The 20,253-nt window shown below is 37.3% G+C and overlaps 1 protein-coding gene across 1 annotated transcript in view; it reads left to right on the top strand.

The window, feature by feature from the left end:
• The first annotated feature begins 350 nt into the window (after positions 1-350).
• Positions 351-20,253, top strand: part of cacnb3a (calcium channel, voltage-dependent, beta 3a) — a 48,890-nt gene continuing 28,987 nt past the window's right edge. The window contains 2 exon segments of the mRNA XM_058763720.1: positions 351-694; positions 3,315-3,407. Of these exon segments, the coding sequence (XP_058619703.1) occupies positions 614-694; positions 3,315-3,407 (174 nt within the window). The 5' untranslated portion in view covers positions 351-613.

Below are 20,253 nucleotides of genomic sequence, written 5' to 3'. Positions count from 1 at the left end.
TTCCGTCTGCCATTAGGCCCATTTGTGAGGTTGTATGACATTTACTGCATTACATCAAAGCACCGCACGAAGTTTTAAAGAACCACATTACCTGAGTTGTTGTGATGTAAACCACTGCAATGTTCTTATTTGAGAAATCTCAGATATGCACAAAGTTTAGAATGTTATAAATCAGCTGTATTCCACTGTAGCGGTTAAGACCTTGCTATTCTTCGACTCGTTTATCTAACGACTTTTGGATAGAAAATTTGTATGTAGCCTACTGTACAAGAGAGGCAAATATAGCATGCTCGAGACAGAGAGAGAGAGAGAGAGAGAGAGAGAGAAAGAGAGAGAGCGCAGCACACGGTAGCGCGAGACACATCATTACAAAAGGCGCATGCACAAGAAACAGACCCGTTGCATTTGTACACCTGTATTACTATCTCGCTTTATAATAACCCCGCGCGAGGGAATATATCTTAGGATCTCTGCGTATGCAGCTCAGACAGAAGCTTGACTGTTCAATCGTGATACCCTCTTCTTCCTCGGGAGGCATATGTATTTGGTATCGCCGTTTCTTCCAGTAAGCACCAATGCATGCATGCACCCGCCTCCCTGCGCTCTCAAATAGATGGTGCAAGTAAAGATGTCCAAATCTTCCGCAGACCCTCTGTCTGGTGTACAAAGCGCTTCTCAGTCGCACTATTTTCAGGTAAGACTTTTGGGGGATTTGAATATGATCTCATAAATGGTTAATTTCTTGCTACTTGTTGTTGAGCAGTCGTGCATTGAAGCGCTTCATATATCCGCAGAGAGCTACAGCTACACAATCTGCCCGTGTAATAACGCCTTTATCGCGCTTTTAATCAGTCACGCGCTGTTGTTTTTAATGAGCGGAGGCGAGATGTTGATAAGATGTTTTGATGCTCCTCCAGCATCCGCGAAACTCCCAGTTCCCGTTTTTCCTCCGCCCTGAGATTTCCCACCGCAACCAAGGCCTCGTCCTTCAGGCCAGGCATCTGTAGACACAGTGTTCATTTATGACTTCAAACACTTGCTTTCTGTCAGTTTCTACTGATTACGGATAAACGGATTTAAAATCTCTCAGAATTCCCTTATGGTGAACCCTCACTGCCATGGGTCTCACCTGTAGCCAACTTAAGTCCCATGGTCACCTGCCCTGCTTAAAATACCATATTAAACTGGTAGCTGTGCTTTTGATCATGGTAACTGGTTTCTAGCAGGTCTAAGTTGGCTACTAGTTGCTCCAAACAGGTCACTAGCTAAACCATCATGGATCAGCAACAAATCAGATATTAGCTGGTCATACCAGTTAAAATTGGTCAAATCTCATGGCAATTTGTATCTGTTTTACATTTTGCTGAATTGGTGGCTAATTTCGTGTAATCTCATTCATATGTTTTTTGTATGATATATGCTACTTATGCTCCAATGGCATTTTTTTTGTGGGGGTGGACATTAATGCTTACTAAAAATGATGTTTTCATAAATTCACACAAAATCGTACGGAGCCCGGGAAGTCACCTGTAGGAGAAAAAAAACAATCCGTGCCGACGGTTTTGCAATCCGTTCCGTCAAGTTTATAAACCGTACTCACGAATTCTTAAACTGTTCCCTCGGTTTAACAAATCGTGCCCACGGATTAATAAACCGTACCCACGAATTTCCAATCCGTGCGCTCAGATTTTGTAAACCGTACCTTCGGTTTTTGAATCCGTACCCACAGATTCATAATCCGTGCGCACGCTCTCGCAATCCGTTCCCACGGGTTTGTAAACTGTACTCACGGATTCATGCAGCAAGCTCCTAGGTAGCCTACGTGTTATCGAATCATATTGTATATTGTTTTATTGCATATTATTATGTGGAATAGGCCTACAGCAAATTGTAACGGACACGAGTTGGAATGCAACGATTTAATAAGAAAGATGTGCGTCAAAATCTTGTTTAATTTGTGATCATCTTAGACTTGATTATTATTGTATAATAAACCTGGCACTGTGACTGACTTTGGAGTCATTTGTTCCTCTTTTGTAAGTCGTTTTGAATAAAAGCTTCTTCTAAATGCATGTAACCTAAATATATAACAACAACAACAACAATAATAATAATAATAAAATAATAGTTATTATTATTATTTTAATTTATAGGCTAATTAATGAGTGCACTTAAGACAGTAAAATGTTTGTCATAAAATAATTCATGAATGCTTTATTTTTAATAACATTTTACAGTTTTGGAAATGTGTTTGTGTACTATTCATTCTTAACATGAAGACTTATTTTGGTGATTTTATTATACTAAGCTTTTCCCCCCAGAGTTATATACTGTTAATGTGGATGTGCCAGAACTTTCTTCAGTTAAACAAGATGAAAAAAATTGCTTTTGATCAAGAAAACCAATGTAGCCTACCTATAGAGTAGACTAAAGTTAGTTGCATAAATACAGCCATTATGTTAAAACTGTCTCTTAAAAACTCGTCTGATCAACTAGCAGCTAGTTGAGGGGTATCAGTTTTACTGAAAGATTGCAGATTCACCACTTTTTTCTGTAAAAAAGAGCTTGTAAGAAAACGATCTTTGTTGATGTTGATGCAACCAACAATATTTTTAATACAAAAACAAAAACACAAGGTTCCCTTGTAGATACAAGGTATTTAAGCACTGCTGACTAGAACAGTTACAAACTTTATATCTATGTCATATTTTAGACTTTACTTTAAACTATTTAAAGAGCGTACAGTTACTCCAGACCCATTTCCTATAATGTGAACATTAATCTAACTGCTGCTGGAGCTCCAGAAACACTTACATCTGGTGTCCTGGCCCAGTTTACCAACTTACAGGTTTTTTTCAACTGCTTAAACACTAAATCTTTGCGTGCCACACAATTTCTGAAACCTGACACTCAAACAGCAGAACCACACACCAAATCTGCCTTTGACTCTCAATTTCATAAAACACTTTTTGCAAAACACAACACACAATTCTCTATGTAACACACAAAAATCTAACAGGAATTATGACAAAGGTGTTTGCAAATGTTTGTTTTTGAGATGTGTTTGTGGTATTTTGAATGCAGTGCTTCATTTTGCAAGAGATGCGAGGCATTTTGCACATTGTGTGTGCAATTCTTGGATTTGTGTGTAAAGTTTTGAAAAAAGGAGGCAAAGTTTTGAAAATGCAATTAAAAAAAAACTAAGACAACAGCACCTGTTTTTCAACAAAGTGCATCTTATTTATAAGACATCTTGTGTTTGATGTTACTGTAACCGGGTGACTGTTTGTTTTGATGTGGTTGTCTCCATATAGCTACCACGAAAGCTGCCGAAGCGCAAGGGTCGTTTTAAACGCTCAGATGGCAGCACCTCGTCTGACACCACCTCCAGCTTCATCAAACGACAGGTAAGACTCTGCTTAACCAGTCAGCGCTTCCATATCGTTAATCATACAGATGCTATTGTTTCTGTCATTACGTTTTCATGTGGGGTTATTTGAGTGGTTACTCTGTGTTCATCACTTCTTTAGTAGTTACAGAGGTTGTGTAGATTGACTAGGAGAAGTTACTCTGGAGGCTGGAATCAGCACATTTCTGGGTTTCTCAGAAGCGGAAGTTGTCATACTTGGGTAAATGTCTAGTGATGTATGGAAACTACAACATATATATATATATATATATATATATATATATATGAATATATGAGTAAATTATGAGTAATTTGCACGTAAAACGCATCTTCCCCAAAACTCTCCTCCGGATTCACAAACGCTTCGTAAACGTCTGATTTGATAGTTAAACATGTGTATGTTAAGGCATTCCAATCATTCATAAATAGGGCGCTCGTGCACGCTCTTACAAAATTAGCATAATCCCGCCTGAATTACAGCTACGCAAATTGCGTGTCCAGGAACGCAGTGGAATATTCTGGTCTACTTTCTCAGGTTTGGCTCCAGTGTATTGTATTATTGCAAAAAAGACTAATAGACCATATGGCTAACAATAAATATTCAATAACGTGTGTCCACCAAAGCGTTTTTAGCCAGCTGAAAAATTTCAGGCGCTCTTCTGAAAACTGCCTGCTGGTGGCGCTTGAGAACACTTTGGTGGCACAGCGTTTTTCCAGCTGAGACGCTTTGGTTGCTATGAAGTGGAATATTCATGGCAGTAACATATTACTAGTATCTCATTTTGAAGAATATTACTGAATATAAAAATGCAGTAACCAGTAATATTAACTTCTCTATTGTTGTTCAGTTGTTGTACAAGTAGGATGATTGGTTGGTGTGGTATTTGTCCCGCCCCTCCTTCATTGATTGGACGGCTGGCTAAAAAGTGAAGTGAAGTGACATGTGGTCAAGTATGGTGACCCATACTCGGAATTTGTGCTCTGCATTTAACCCATCCAAGTGCACACACACACCGTGAACAGTGGGCAGCCAATGCTGCGGCGCCCGGGGAGCAGTTGTGGGTTCGGTGCCTTGCTCAAGGGCACCTCAGTCGTGGTATTGAGGGTGCTGTACATTCACTCCCCCCACCTACAATCCCTGTCGGACCTGAGACTCAAACCTGCAACCTTCAGGTTACAAATCCGACTCTCTATCCATTAGGTCATGACTGCCCCCCAAAGTTCTACCCAAAGCTAAACCGGAGCTAAACAGTTTATCAACTCTCAGCTACAAAAAAAAAAAACACACCAACAGAGCAAACGAACTTGTAAAATATTATAATGGCAGTGCATCAAAATTCAGTGTCATCAGTTTGCCAAAAAGAACAGAGAAAGTTTTATGCACCATTTACACCTGGTAGGGAGCAGGTGTACATTTCTTTCGTACCAACTAACATTTTGAAAATACGAACATTTTCATGAAATTAAAGAAATTCATCATATATGTATATATATATATATATATGTGTGTGTGTGTGTGTGTGTGACCCTGGACCACAAAACCAGTCTTAAGTCGCTGGGGTATATTTGTAGCAATAGCCAAAAATACATTGTATGGATCAAAATGATAAATTTTCCTTTTATGCCAAAAATCATTAGGATATTAAGTAAAGATCATGTTCCATGTAATATTTTGTAAATTTCTTACCGTAAATATATCAAAACTTCATTTTTGATTAGTAATATGCATAGCTAAGAACTTCATTTGGACAACTTTAAAGGCGATTTTCTCAATATTTTGAGTTTTTTTGCACCCTCAGATTCCAGATTTTCAAATAGTAGTATCTCGGCCAAATATTGTCCGATCCTAACAAACCATACGTCAATGGAAAGAATATTTATTCATCTTTCAGATGATGTATAAATCTCAATTTCGAAAAATTTACACTTATGACTGGTTTTGTGGTCCAGGGTCACATATATATAAGATGTTTTGTCTTTCTCCTAATAAATTAGCATTAAATAGGATAATAAAACAGGAGAAAGGTTGATAATTAATTTTTTTCCCAACATTTTTTACATTCATGACCATGGATTTTGACTTCTTGAGCATTTTCTGACGCATTCAGTTGCCATTTGAGTATGGTGTATTTGTGGTTTATTTCACCAAAACCAAAATTCGTTGTTTGGATGTTATGAAAGGTTGTTTTCAGGTTGTTACAAAATTTGAAAACTTCTAAATTTCCCCACTCTTAAAAACTATTACTAATTAACTGCTGGCTGCTGCGATTATTAGTTTCACTAGACATTTAGAAAAAGAGTCTTAGCAAAAGTCTCTTGTATCTGGGTGACAATGTCCTCAGATTTCTTTTTCAGTTTTTAAGTTTCTTCAGTGTCTAAAAATCTGAAAGTCTAATGTGTTTTGTGTAGTAGCTGATTATATCTATAAGGATTCAGCCTACACTATATGTCACCGTCTCACTTGTGCTGTAATTCAAGACGTGGCCGCTAGATGGAGGCAGCTCCATTACTCTCCTGCAGCATCTTCATGTGTTATTTAAGAGAATCTTTTGAAAACACCAAAAGGAAAAAATAGGTTATGACAAGCACACTGAATTTCTCCATGGCACACTTCAACATCTGTGTCAGCCTCGTTACATCAATTAATTTCCTCTGTAATGAGTGACCCAAATTCTTTGGTTTGTTCTGCGCACACCATATAAGTCTTTATATTCAGCCTGTAAAATGTGACACCCTTAGATACCTACTCCAAATTCATCTGTGCGGAAGCAAAGGCAAGTTTACAGACAAGGTTTAAAGGGTATTAACAGGGACATTGACTGTCTGGGCGTCCATCTGCCATGCAGCATTTAGTGTGTTAATAGAGAGTTTGTATGCGTGTGTCTGTGTGTGTGTGTGTGTGTGCGTGTGTGGAAAGAAGAGACGGCATATTGAGCGGGTTGTTAATTTTCATGGCCAGGAGGTCGTGGCAGTTTCAATTTTCTCCCGAAATATCACAGTTCCTAAAATATTAAAATAGTAAAATATTAATGGAGCTCATTTGGAGTGGAGCCTGCTGGTGAATGTTAAATCCTCACGCTCTCTCTGTGTTCATAAAAACTGTGCTGTGATACCTGAAAATAAGCATCTGTGACGTACAGCATGGATTCCTTACTTGCATGAAGACAGCGGTGAATGGTGCTGTATTTCATAAAGGGATGCTTTACAGGAGGCAGCGCATGTTAAGTGTGAAAGAATGGATTATAGAAGTAAAATTGGGTTGCAATTGCTAGTTTACATTCACACTGCCGTTTGAGTTTGAGGTTGGTAAGAATATTTGATGTTTTTGAAAGAAGTCTCTTATGCTCACCAAGGCTGCATTTATTTGATTAAAAATCTAAATACAGTAATATTGTGAAATATTATTACAATTTGAATATTTATTCCTGTGAAGCAAATCTGAATTTTCAATTTTCAGCATCATTGCTCCAGTCTTCAGTGTCACGTGATCCTTCAGAAATCATACTAATATGCTGATTTGCTGCTCAAGAAACATTTCTTATTTTCTTATTATCAATGATGGAAACATTTGTCCTGCTTAATATAATTGCATTTTTCTGAAGAGTCTTTTATGAATATATAAAGTAAAAAAAATGCCATTTAAATCTTTTGCAGTGATTTAGTTCTGTCAATTAAATTTGTCATTGCTGAATAAAAAATGTATTAAAAATAAAATAAAATAAAGTAAACAGACCTAACTTTTAAATTGTAGTGTAATTGAAATGTCTGGGTTGTCAGACACTGGTAAAACTTCTAGCTACTATTATACAATTCAATATTTATTAACATTTTAATTATATCTATATTATATTGCTAATATAGAATTAAATATTTATGCATTAAATCTTATTTATTTTGTATTACATTTATATGCAGAAATTAGGGTGGTAAGATTATTTAAAGTCTCTTACACTGTAAAAAAAAAAAAAAAAAGTTGAGCCAACTTAAAATTTTAAGGCAACCAGCTTCAGCAGATTTTTTAGTTTTCTCAACTTGTCGTTTTAACTTCATACAACAAAAATTTGAGAATCTCCCACAAAAATAAGTTGAGCAAACTCAAAAATCTGCTGAAGCTGGTTGCCTTAAAAATTTTAAGTTGGCTCAATTTTTTACAGTGTAGGCTGCATTTATTTGATAAAAATACAGTATATACTGTAATAAAAATTATGTGAAACATTATTACAATTTAAAACAACAGTTTTAATCATTTCTATTTTAAAATATTTTCAAATGTAATTTATTCCTGTGATGCAAATCTGAATTTTCAGCATCATTACTCCAATCTTCAGTGTCACATGATCTTCAGAAATCATTCTAATATGCTGATTTTCTGTTAGAAATCTTTTGTATAGATTTACTTTTATATTCTCAATCAATTAAATGTGTCCCTGCTGAATAAAAAATATGAATTCCTTGAAAAGAAAAACTGACTTAACTTTTGTATGGTAGTATGCTTTAAATGTCTGGGCTGTCAGACACAGGTAAAATTTACTATTATATAATATAATATTTATTAACATTATAACTATAATTATATCTATATTATATTACTATTATAAAAATGAAATATTTCTTAGTTTTTGCAATTCTGTTTTAATAATAAGCATAAAATGTTTTAAGCATAATAAACATACTTTTTTTTCTAGACTGAGCAATCTCTGTTTTTAGGATCTTGAAATACAAGGGTTCGCTTCTCTCTTATTATCTTTTTTTTTTTAACTAGAGCGTTTGTGGAGCTGTAGCTGTTGCTTTTGTTTTTGTTTCCTCACGCTGACTTACAGAAATCTTTGCTCTGACTCGGGTGGGGTTGTCTTGCTGGATTGTGACTCATCTCTGCAGGAGAAACAGTGGCATTTACCTGCTGCTGTTGAGTGGATCTATTTCAAGACTCTATCCGATCCCATCTGCTTTCTTATTGCATGAAAACGCACCCCACGTGAACCCTCTCTCATATGTGGACTCGGGGCGGCAGATTCTAGGGGCTTTCATTTTGGCATGGAAATGAATATTGATTAAAAGCGTATACAGAACTGCGAGTATAAGCCTCTCTCTCTGGTTTCTGTGCATCATATCATTCCTCCTCTGCCCTCTTCATCCACTCTAAAATATATATGTATATATATATATATATATATATATATATATATATACATATACGAGTCTTTATGCATCAAACCAAAATATGAGGAATATTTGCATGGTTCTAGCTGCATCTCACTTCCAGCATGAACAAAAACATTTTTTTGGACATATACCATGATAGTAAGATAGATTTTTTTGTTAATATGATGCTACATTAATGTGGTAATCATTCGACGCACCATAGTATTACAGGATTATTATAGCATGGTAGCACCAGGGTGTTTTTGTGTGAAGGAGGACTCTTGATGTGAAGGCTTACATAACATGCACGTCCATACGTCCTCCAGCCCCTCCCACTCCAGAGCACTTCAGGACACTCTGGGACGAGGAGGCATTGAGTGCGCTGCTGTGCTACTCATTATCTTTCTGACACCTTGCTAAACAGACATTGCATAACAAACTCTCTCAAGTACTCTCAGGTGTCCCAGTTTGGGCACACAGAGTGGAAATCAGGTTTTTTTGTGGAACGCTTAAATACAGATAATAGACACGTGCTGCAAGATTTCTGCTGTCCCACTTTAATATGTGAATTCAAATGAAGTACAGTAGATGTAGATGATGATCCGGCATGGGAAAATAACACAAGTCTGATCACACCTCTCCAAAACTATTTCTATTCATGTTGCAAAACTGTAATAATTATTAATGAATAATATAATGATGACCACACCTTTTATGAGAATGAAGTTCAATTTAGCATACTTTTAAAAAAAGAGTAGTTATTGCATTTTATTTTAAGTACCAATTTTATTATTAGCATGCATGTTACTAGCATATTGGCTGTTTGTTAGTACTTATAAAGCATATATTAATACCTTATTCTGACCATATTGTAGATCCCTTAATCTGCCTTAATAATCACCTTACTAACTATGAATAAGCAGCAAATTAGGTTAGTTAAACTCTTAGTTAAAAGTGAATATGTGTTCCCTATTCTAAAGTGTTACCGCATAAATAAAAGCATATACGGAATGTATTGTTTTCAGACACTTAATTGCATGTTAATGTACTGACAAGAATTCACGGTAAACCTAAAATATACTGTAATGTAATTTCTATTTAAAATTGTATGTATTTAAATATACTGGTAATTGCTATGATGAATGACGTTGTAATATAGTACAAAATATATTTCAAATATATGATAAAAATATATTATGGTAAAACACAACAGTTAAAATTATAATCAAGTACATGTGCTTTAGTATGTTAGTCAACACATCAAAAGTGTACTTTAAAACAAAACAAAGATTGTGTACCTTAAATTGAAACTTTTATTTTGACATTATTACAAAGCACACTTCTTAAGTTACACTTAAGTGGCCATTTATTACATTAATATTAAGTACAAAATACTTTATTTGAAGTACACTACAAGTACACATCCAATACAATTAAGCACATTTCTTTTTCACAAGAGGAACACCTCTTCATAATTTCAAGGGGTCATAATTTGATGGGGAAAAAAGAGTTACAATCGTCAATATTTTAGTTTTTTTACTTATATTTGCAGCATGATCATTGGCTTGATCCAGAATAGGCAGCTCTGTCTAGACACACACACAAATACACGTGAGAGAGCAGGTTGCTGTCGTGTTGTCATTAGCATGAATAAGAGGGCGGGCTCTGTGATGTGAGATGGCGATGAAGGTCAGAGGAACAGATTTTTAGAGTGAGTCTGAGCAGCACACATGTGGGAACTGCTGATGGAAAAACATGAATTTATAGACAACACCTCTAACATACATCAGTCGAGGTAAATGCTTTGCTTTGATTTTCTTTCTCACTCACTGTGTTTCTCCAGTTGAATCATCAAATCTGTTGATTTTCTATTTGGTGGCTAGTAACTGTTCATTTAGTAATGCAAAAGGTGTTTTGTGATGGATATTGATAGAATATTATTGATCAGTGTTCTTTTTTTAAAATTTGCTTGTTTTCATTTATGTGTGCTTATATCAAAGGAACATGCAAAATAGTTGCCATATTAAAGGCTTTATGTTTTATGAATAGGATATTACTAGTTGTTTCCAGTTTTACTAGAACAAAGTATATATTCATATTTCTTAGGTTGAGCAAATGTTTTTCTCTTTTATCCGGGGCATAAGAAGGTCCAAAAGTAACTTTATGGCACACTTGCCCGCTGTGACTGAACTGAGAAAATTCACTTGCCATAAATATTCCTGATCAGCCATGAAAGTGTATTTTTGTATTCATTTATTTTTTTTTTTATCTGACAGTTATATTATTTGACTATTTGTTTTTGTCTTCTCTTGGTGAGACAACACAGAGTAGCTTTTTGTAAGTTGAAGTATGACAGAATTATTTTAATATCATTGAGATACTATTATAATTTTTTGTTAATCTTCTGCTTTCATGTAAAGTTTAGTCATTTCTGTTGTTTTTTGACATTTCATTAGTTTTTGTTGTTTTTAAATATGTCTGTATGTAGTTTTTTTTATCGTTTTTTTATTTCAGTTTTAGTTATTTTAATACATTAAGTTATAGAAATGTTGCCTTGTTGAAATAGGCTTACATTTTGTAGACTATATTTTATTTCAGTTAACTATAATAACCCTGGTTTGACACTAAAACAATATCATTAGAATAGCTTCGATTGTGTAGAAATGTATTTCAAAATTAATCTGCCAACTAAGCCAGCTAGTTTTATTTTCTCTCCAAAGCCTGGTTAGTGGGAAGTTTAGACTAAACCTGTGTCTGTCCAGCTGTATCTGAGTTCTGCTGACTAATAATCAGACGGGAATAGGCTAAATTTAGGCTGAAGAACCATCTTTATATCTGACAGACACAAAGACGTACAGCCTCCCCTGAACACAAACTCCTCCTCCTGCTCACTATTGTTTTTTTCAGTCTTTCCACATGGAATCAGAGTGAAATGTGAAGGAAGGCTGAGATATTAGTGCAGGGTGTGTAGCACCGAGAGCAGTGTTGAAATCCATCGCATTAATAATGGATGGGAAATGGCCGCTCTGACAGTTCACAAACAGCCGTAACATCATTAAGGATCACTTAGCAAGAGCACTTTTCCCGCTTGTGCCACACACAGGCCATAAACACAGGGAGGGGTAATGTGTAGATATATGAGTGCTTCATTCCTGTGTCTGCCTCTTTTTCTCCTCAATAAACCGAGAGTTTGTCCCATGTATTTCTGTTTCTGTGTGCTGGCAGTGTACGCGGTCCCAAACAACTCAATAGCTCTTTGGCACCTCATGATTTTTTCTTTTGTGGCATACTCCACAAATACTGTATACTTTGGTGTGTTATTACTGTTTTAAAGCTTTAGAGGCATAAATTCTGTGTTGTTTTTGTGTGAGAATTATTATCCAACAGTTGCTAGTTTAAACGCATAAATTGTTTCTATACCCCCAATAAAATGGTGATTTTTTTTCTTCATATATCCCACATCAAACTTCTTAACTCCATCCAAAATTTAGGTTGGAAATCAAATTGATGTCCAATTAATTGTACTGTACCATAATTATAATATTTAGAAAATTAATATATAGTAAAACCATAATATTTATACTATATTTGTAACCCTTTTAACGCATAAAACATTTTCAAATTTAAAATTAAATTTTTTTTTATTTCATGGGGTCTTTAAAAAACTTAAAATATAATTTACTTATATATTTATGATTATTTATACAGTTAAACATTTAAATATATTGCTCAAACAAATCAACAAAACGATTTGTGTCATATCCATGGTGGTGATGGACAGGTTGAGTCCCAAAAATATAATACTCCAGGTCAGGGGTTTGGTCAAATCTTATTACTATAGCCAATGTATAATATGTAATATTAATAATAATTTGCCATAGCAAACAACACAATCTGTGTGTGTGATGGTTGCTGCAGTGAGCTGAGGTGTTACCAAGATCATTCGCTCTCACCTGGCCTGTTATGTTACATCTCCACTGCAGAGCTGCTTACAGATGGTGGGTGTGTGTGTGTGTTCAGTCATAGTTGGGGAGCAAATTTGTTCCCAGAAGTGAGCTAAATAAAATAAAACATCTCTTTAGGGACATCCAGGGATGTCCTCAATTGGAAAATAGTGCAAAAATAATTTTCATAATTAGTATATTAATCCTTTTTCTAGTAAAAATGTCTAAAAACAAGATACATTTCCATAAGAACCCTATATTATATTATATTAGCCTATATTATTTAAGATTTGAGGGCCATTCACACCATGCAATAACTATAACGACAAAGTTTTAATAGTCTTTAAAATTCCAAATGACTAACAATAACGAAACAGAGGAAGAATTTTCATTGGAATCACTTTCAAAGTGATTTTTCCAGCTGATGAATTTTAAAAACACTCTGACAGCCAATCAGAATCCACCGACTTTAAAGGAGACATTGGATGCAAAATTCACTTTTACATGGTGTTTGCATATAAATGTGTCTTAGCAGTGTGTGGACAAAAATGATCGCAGCCAGACGCTGGCGTAGTGAACGAGTCTTGGGAGGGCGCGGGCGCAGCCTCCGTGTTGCCAGATCCAGCTATTATAAGCGTCTTTGAACTTGTCTTTTCCACTTAATTTAACACTTTAGAAAGTTAATAAAGTGTGAAATTGCAGTTTAGGGTCAGTGATCTCTTTATCTTATCTTATTTGCTAAATATTTTAAATTTATTTTTCGGTTTTAATTTTTCTGTCAGAAACGTTATTAAAGCTGCCAAAAACAGTAGCCTTTAACACTAGCACACAGATCTGTAGAACAAGTAGGTTAGAGAATGAAATGAAATATGCAAACACTAGCCTGTCTAGAAGTCTATGCTATTTCATTCAGTGTATAGTAGTTAAGTTTTCACAAATCTTGCTAAAAACATTCATAAGAGCACTAGACAAAGTTATCATCTATATAGTAATGATTATTAATGAAAACTATAACAGCAATTGTATTAATAAACAATTATGAAATTATCCACCCCCTAGAGTAAAATATTAACAAATTTTGATGCAATAAATATTGTATAATTTAAGATGTTCATCCCTCCAAAACAGAGAAAACATCTTTCACAAACATCTACATCGTCTTTTTTAAAATGTTAGTGTATATAATGAGTTGTATTTATGAGGGGTTATTATAACACAATTCTTAACCCACCCCAGACCTTTCAAACCCTGGCTACGGCCATGAACATAAGAGTCCTCATAATCTCCTGACAGTGGATTAGTTTTGTTTTTGATGTTAACGCTCCACAAAATACACAAAAAGGTGTGGGGTGAGCAGTAACTCATTATGATTTAAAGAGACATGCACAGAAACGGGTCGCTGTGAACAGAGACAAGGTAAAAGGGTGTTGTTTTACATGACCATTGAGGAATTTTAACAAAATTATGTTGCAGACATTTCATGAAGACCCTAAAGAATCATACCAACTTGTGGAAAATGGGCATCTGTTGTCCACTTTAAAGCAACAGACAACAAAACTGCAGAGTGTGCTAATATTGTCCGTTAGTGTGGACAATAATATACTTATCATTATAGTTAACATTATAGTTATCTTTATAGTTATCGTTCTTGATATGATTTTTTTTTAGGCATAAATCTAACAACATGCAATGAAGTGTGTTGTTCAAACCCATTTTAACATATGAACCAAGTGAGACATTTAGATGGAAAATATTACTCAGCTTAATTTGTATATAAGATACAGATGTTGTTTGGGTTGTATATGAGCATCTCAAGAGACTTGTCCTTTTTTCATGGGACTTTTGTTCTCATTGTTCTGTCTCTCTTTCCATACCTGTCTCTCTCTCTCTTTTTCCCTGTGTATTCCTCTCCTCCCTCCCATGTGTACCGCTCGCTTTGTTTGAGGTTGTTATTTGGAGCTGACAGAATCAGGGCTGAGTTTCAAATATAGGAGGAAGCATCACCATGGCCTCACCAACCAGAAGAACGTCTCCCACCATCCCAGAACTTCCATTCATTTCCTCCTCTATTCTTTCTACAGCTACATCGATTTCCTTCTACCCACGGCAATGTGGTTTTACGCACTGAGGCATTTGCTTATCTTTACACTATTATGCCTTGTCTATGTCTTATTATTTCCGCCTGCCTCACAACGAGGTGGTGTTGTTTGATAACCTTGGGCGTATCTTGATGTTAAAATATGAAGGTGTCTGATGGATAAATAATATCCATGGTGCAGTGAATCTATGAAGATTACGCACAGAGAGGGAGATGATCTATGTGCTGTAAGGGGAAAGGAGAAGCCGCGGGTGGGGGGGGGGGTTGTGTGCTATATTTGGTGTTGCAGTGAAAGCGGGAGTGGGTGTGAACCAACTTCATCTGCCATCAAAGACTCACTAAGAAAGGGGTGAGGGGTAAACATCTGCACACAGCTGAGTTATGCTTTGGACATGGGAAGAAAAAGAGGGGTGGATGTGGGCTTTTATTAGGCAGCAAATCAAGTTCCGTTCTTTTCCAAAACAATGGTGATGTCATAAAGGCAGCAGACGAGTATGACGATGATTCAGTAATGAGACGTTATAGACCTTATGCTCCAGAGAAACAAGCACGCAGCCATCTTTAGAATTTTGGGTTTGAACGTCTGTTTTTGCGGTAGCTCTGTATATTTCTATGGCAGCTCTGTTGAAGAGTCATTAGTCGGTGAAGTGGATTTACTTATTGTTAGGTATGTAATGATTCACTCAACTCGCGCTGTGATACAATTCACAATACTGATTTCACAATATGATTTTCTTGTGTTTTTTTTGTTTTTTTTTGGTTACAAAATGAGATTTTTTCACCCATGATTTACTCACCCTCAAGCCATCCTAGGTGTTTATGTCTTTCTTCTTTCAGATGAATGCAATCAGAGTTAAATTAAAAATTTCCTGGCTCTTCCAAGCTTTATAATGGCAGTGAACGGTGGTCCAAATTTTGAAGCAAAATAAAGTGCATTCATCCATCATAAAAAGTGCTCCACATGGCTTCAGGGGGTTAATAAAGGCCTTCTGAAGCTAATCTATGGGTTTGTATAAAAAAAAAAAAATCCATATTACGGTAATCTCTAGCTTCCACTAATTCTCATACTTGCATTCACGAGAGAGTGGTGTTCCAGTGGATGACGTAGGTGTAGCACAAGCTTCGGTGAGAAGTGACGAACGTGATAGCGCAGAGGAGACAGCAAAACAAAACATCTGTCAAGTACAAAACAAGGATTTGTAAAGAAAAATGTCTAAGGGTTTCGATATAAGCCAAGAGGAGACTGGTTTTCATTTGCTGTAACAAAACTTGGTTGACGTGAGACTGGCATATTCTCACACATATTCTTACGCTACGCCCTTGTCCTATGTCATCTACTAGAATGCCACTCTCTCGTGAACATAAACATCTCTCTAGGACAGTTAGCAGAAGCTAGAGTTTACAGTTTATAAAGTTTTAAATATTGATAATTTTCTTACACAAATGCATCGATTCATATACACCTAGGATGGCTTGTGGATGAATAAATCATGGGGTAATTAAAATTTTTGGGTGAACTATTACTATCTTTATAACTATAGTAATAGTTATAATATAACTATCTGTAAGACTAATTATAAATGAAATGGTGTCCTTTTATTTTTTCTCAGACAACATGCTGAATGTCTTTGTGAAATTTAATTAAGTTATCATTAGCGTTGTCATGTGTGAAGTGAATGTCATAACATGTCATTAGACTGGGAAGATTTTAAAATAAGCAGGTTTTTCATAAATCCGTAAGATCTTGCTGTGGAAATAAAAAAACAGATCTTGCTGTGGAAATAAAAAAGACAACGAGTGCAGCGCTGAAAAGGGGTGGAGCTACATAAGAACTACATAAACAAACACTAATAATATACACTTAGCATATAAGGCATCCTTTATTTGCATGGGCCAAACAAATAGAGGTACACTTAAATAGTCCTTCAACATAAGGCTTCGTCTATTTAGGTCCAACATTAAGTCATATCAAGAGAGTTGGCCCAGTAATCAACCACCTAGCAACAACCTAAAACACCCTAGCAACCACATAAGTCACTCTTAACAACCTGGCAACACTTAGCAACTGTCACATGTGTGTTCCCGTTGTGTTCCTGTCTGATCCTATTTGGTAGTTCCTGTTCTTATTAGTTAATCATTGTTCGTTCTGTTTCACCTGTGTTTAATTATCCTGTGTATATTAGTTACTGTCTGTTCCTTAGTTCTTGGTCCGATCTACTTTGTTACTTGTTGTTTGATTTTCCTCCTGAGTTGGATTACCCTGCGTTTTCAGTATTAAACTTGTGTAGCATATTTGCTTTATGAGATGAACATAATTAATCATAACGGGTTATCAATTATATATCCATCTTCAGGAATTAGCTGTAGTATTAATAGTACAATAAAATGATTAGTTCGTCCGCAGTACGGACCCTTCTATTGACTCTAAGGAAAATTATTTCTCTGGCCACGACAAATAATTTCCTTACTGAAAGATTGCTCCCCGAGCATGTAACAAGACCAGACGTTAAAGTGACTTCGTTCTGAGAGCAGCAGACACAGACAACCAAGTGTAAATACATATGGATGTTTATTAAACTACACTACAGGGGAACATGCAACATCGAACTAGACACAGACATACACACATTAAACATGGATGCCAACGCAAGGAAGGCATGGAGAGAGAGAGAGAGAGAGAGAGAGCGCTTGCGCGCAAGACAGAGTATGGCAGGATTTACATATCAGCTAACTACAACCTGTTAAGAACCATCAGATAATCACATCACCTTAATTAAAAGGGGTCGAAGCCTAGAAGCGCATCTAGATAGTTAACAAGCGGTTACTTGCATGGGTTTTGTGGGTGCTGAGTAAAGCATCCTGGTGCATGTATGATGCGTAGATTCCTGGTGAATTCCTTTAGGAGTGAAAGCTTCGTCATTCCAGCCATGGGTTGATTAGTCCGAAGTGAATCGACAAAGTTACTGAACTTAAAACTGCCAGAAGATCGGACTCCCCCCGGAAGGTGATAAGTGTGTCTCCAGGGCACCGAAAGTAAAGAGAAGCTTTTGGTGTGGGAGAAGTTTTATCTGTTTTCCCTGTTTTCCCTGTAACACCCATTTTGGTTAGTTTAACCAAAAACAAGGCTCATAGTTTCAGCGGGAAAGTGTTTCTTTGTCCCACTTGACACCTCATTTGCATGTTTTACGACTGATCTGGAGACTGGTGTAATTTTCCCCACAGTATAGTAAAAATAGTGTGATGCATTTCATGATCACATAGTGTACATCATTGTGTGAGGAATAAAGAGCAGATCATTTTGATATCAAGAAAGAAACATCTAAAAGGTATTTAACCAGAGATACATTCATACACCTGAATATGAGTGTTTAGAGCTTACTAATACGAATAACGAGTGGTAACTAGGCTAATATAATAAGGAAACATACAAACAACACATGCATATACCAGATACATTTGTAACTGATTAATTATGGTCTAAATAAAGAAAATTCCTCTATGTGTGTGTTATGTATCTTGTAATCGTGGGGGTAGTCCACAGGCCTGGTCGATCTGTTTAGCGTCTTTTTGACAGTGGGGGGGACAACCCTTGGCAATTAGCACCCATATAACGGTAGAATGTGGGGCCAGGCTGTGAATTATATGCAAATGTCAAATGGCTAAAAGGGTCTCTTAAGACATAAAGTCCCAACGACCATCAAGGATCATAAGCAGATGTTACAGAATCCCCCCTTTTGGCTGAAAATGTTCACCTGGAGACATCTTCAGCCAACAGTGGATCGTGATGGTCAGATGGCAGGTGGGTCATGAAGGTCAGATGGCAGGTGGATCACAAATGACTTGATGACAGGTGGTTTCTACTTTTCCTCAGCTTGGGTGTTAACCTTGGTCAGGTTCAGCAGTGTCTCCACCTGGGTCCCTCTTCTCCAGTGGTTCCGTTTGAAGGTCTGAGGGCGTGCAGCTGTGCACCTGTTCATGGACCTTTGCATCAGGTTGACTCTCAGGACTGGATGTGGGTCTGAGGAGGTGTAACCTGTCTCTGTCAGTCGTGTGAGCTTCCACTTCTGGATATCTTGGCCTTCTGTAGTGTTTGGTCAAACTGGGTGATGTTTTAGCTAGTTTGTCAAGGTCTTTGGGAGTTGTCTCGTGCAGTTTCGGGTCTGCATGGAGAGGCTTTCTTCTTTTGCTAGAAGGGAAGAGTTCTGTGGTGAGGGCAGGCGATGCTTTGGTTTGCGGCCATTCACTTCTTCCAGTGTGTAGCAATTCTTGGATGGGGGACTCCGTTCTGCTCAGCGGTGGTGATGCTGATGAGGGCTCCACTTTTCTTGGCTCTAATTCTTTTCAGGTGGTCTTCCGGAGCATTTATTTTAGAGTCTTTGTTTTAAGGTCAGTTTTGGCTTCCTCTAGTAGCTGTTCTGCAGACTGTAGATGTCTTCTCATGTCTTTCTGAGAAGACTTTAATTCTTGTTGGTCACGTTCAGCAACTGCAAGGGCTTCTTGGAGCTGTTAACTTTTTCCTTTGTTTCCGGTTTCACTCCACCTGGTACCTTGAGTTTATCCTGGGTCTTCACTTCGAGCTTGTCTGTGAAGCGTGAGATGTGCAACAGCTCTCTCAGGAACTCAGTGGTCTGATGCCTGAAACCATCCTGGACTTTCACTGCCAGTTTGTCTATGCGGGTTTTGGCCATGTGTCAGTTCCTTTTGCAGATGGGCGCTGTGCTTGTCGCGTAGTGTCAGCTGGGCTTTGAGGGCGTAGCTTAAGGAACTGATGGCCTTGTTTAGCTCCCCGTGGTGGTGATTGTGGCTTGAGTCGTGTGTCAGGAGTCTCTTCCGGATCGTGACTATTACTCAGAATATTAAAAGTTCAATGGTCTTTAGGGTGAGGCTCTCTGTAATGCCTCTTAGTCAGGTGTTCACATCTCCTCCTTGGGCAGTGGGGTTTGCTTTCTGTGACATGCTGGCAGACTGGAAAGTGAGGACTGACACAGATCTGTATGGTGTTATCGGTCCACATGTGGTGAAACAGCAAAGTGTCATTTCAGTGATTGCAAACCCAAAGTGGATTGTGTTGTAGTGGGGCTTTGTGGTTCAGGCTTGCTGTTTCGGAATTGACAGCAACCTGACATGCTCTGACATATTCCGCCACATCTTGCTTTATGCCAGCCCTGTATGCCACTTGTTTTAGTGTCTTATAAGTGTCTCTGGTACTGTGGTGTCCAGCACATGGTGCGTTGTGGGTATACATTAACCTGACCCCCCTTTGTCACTGTGTCACCACAACCTTTGGCGCAGAGTGGGCATCAGGGACATATTATGGAATGTTGCTCAGCACATGTAGCATGTGTGTGACGTCATGCCGCAGTTTGAGGGCTGGAGCAGCAGTAAGTCGAGCAGATGTGATAGGGTGGTTGGAGGGGTCAGGGAGGTGGTAAAGAATAAGCTTTATTGTTCAGTCAGAGGTTTGCATTTAGGCAATGACATTTATGGATATCTCTTAAGTTAGTGTCAGTGCTGCGAGGTGGGTACCCTGGAGGTGAAAGTTGGTTTCATTCTGGTTACGACTGCCATGTGATGGGTGGGTGGGTGGGCCTTGGTTGAGGCCGTAGATCACCATGCAATGCACTTGTGATGTTGTTGCACGCCTGGTACAGGTGTTGGTG

Source organism: Onychostoma macrolepis, chromosome 23, assembly GCF_012432095.1.
Source record: "Onychostoma macrolepis isolate SWU-2019 chromosome 23, ASM1243209v1, whole genome shotgun sequence".
In the NCBI taxonomy this organism is placed as follows: Eukaryota; Metazoa; Chordata; class Actinopteri; order Cypriniformes; family Cyprinidae; genus Onychostoma; species Onychostoma macrolepis.
This window is presented reverse-complemented; position numbering and strand designations above follow the sequence as displayed.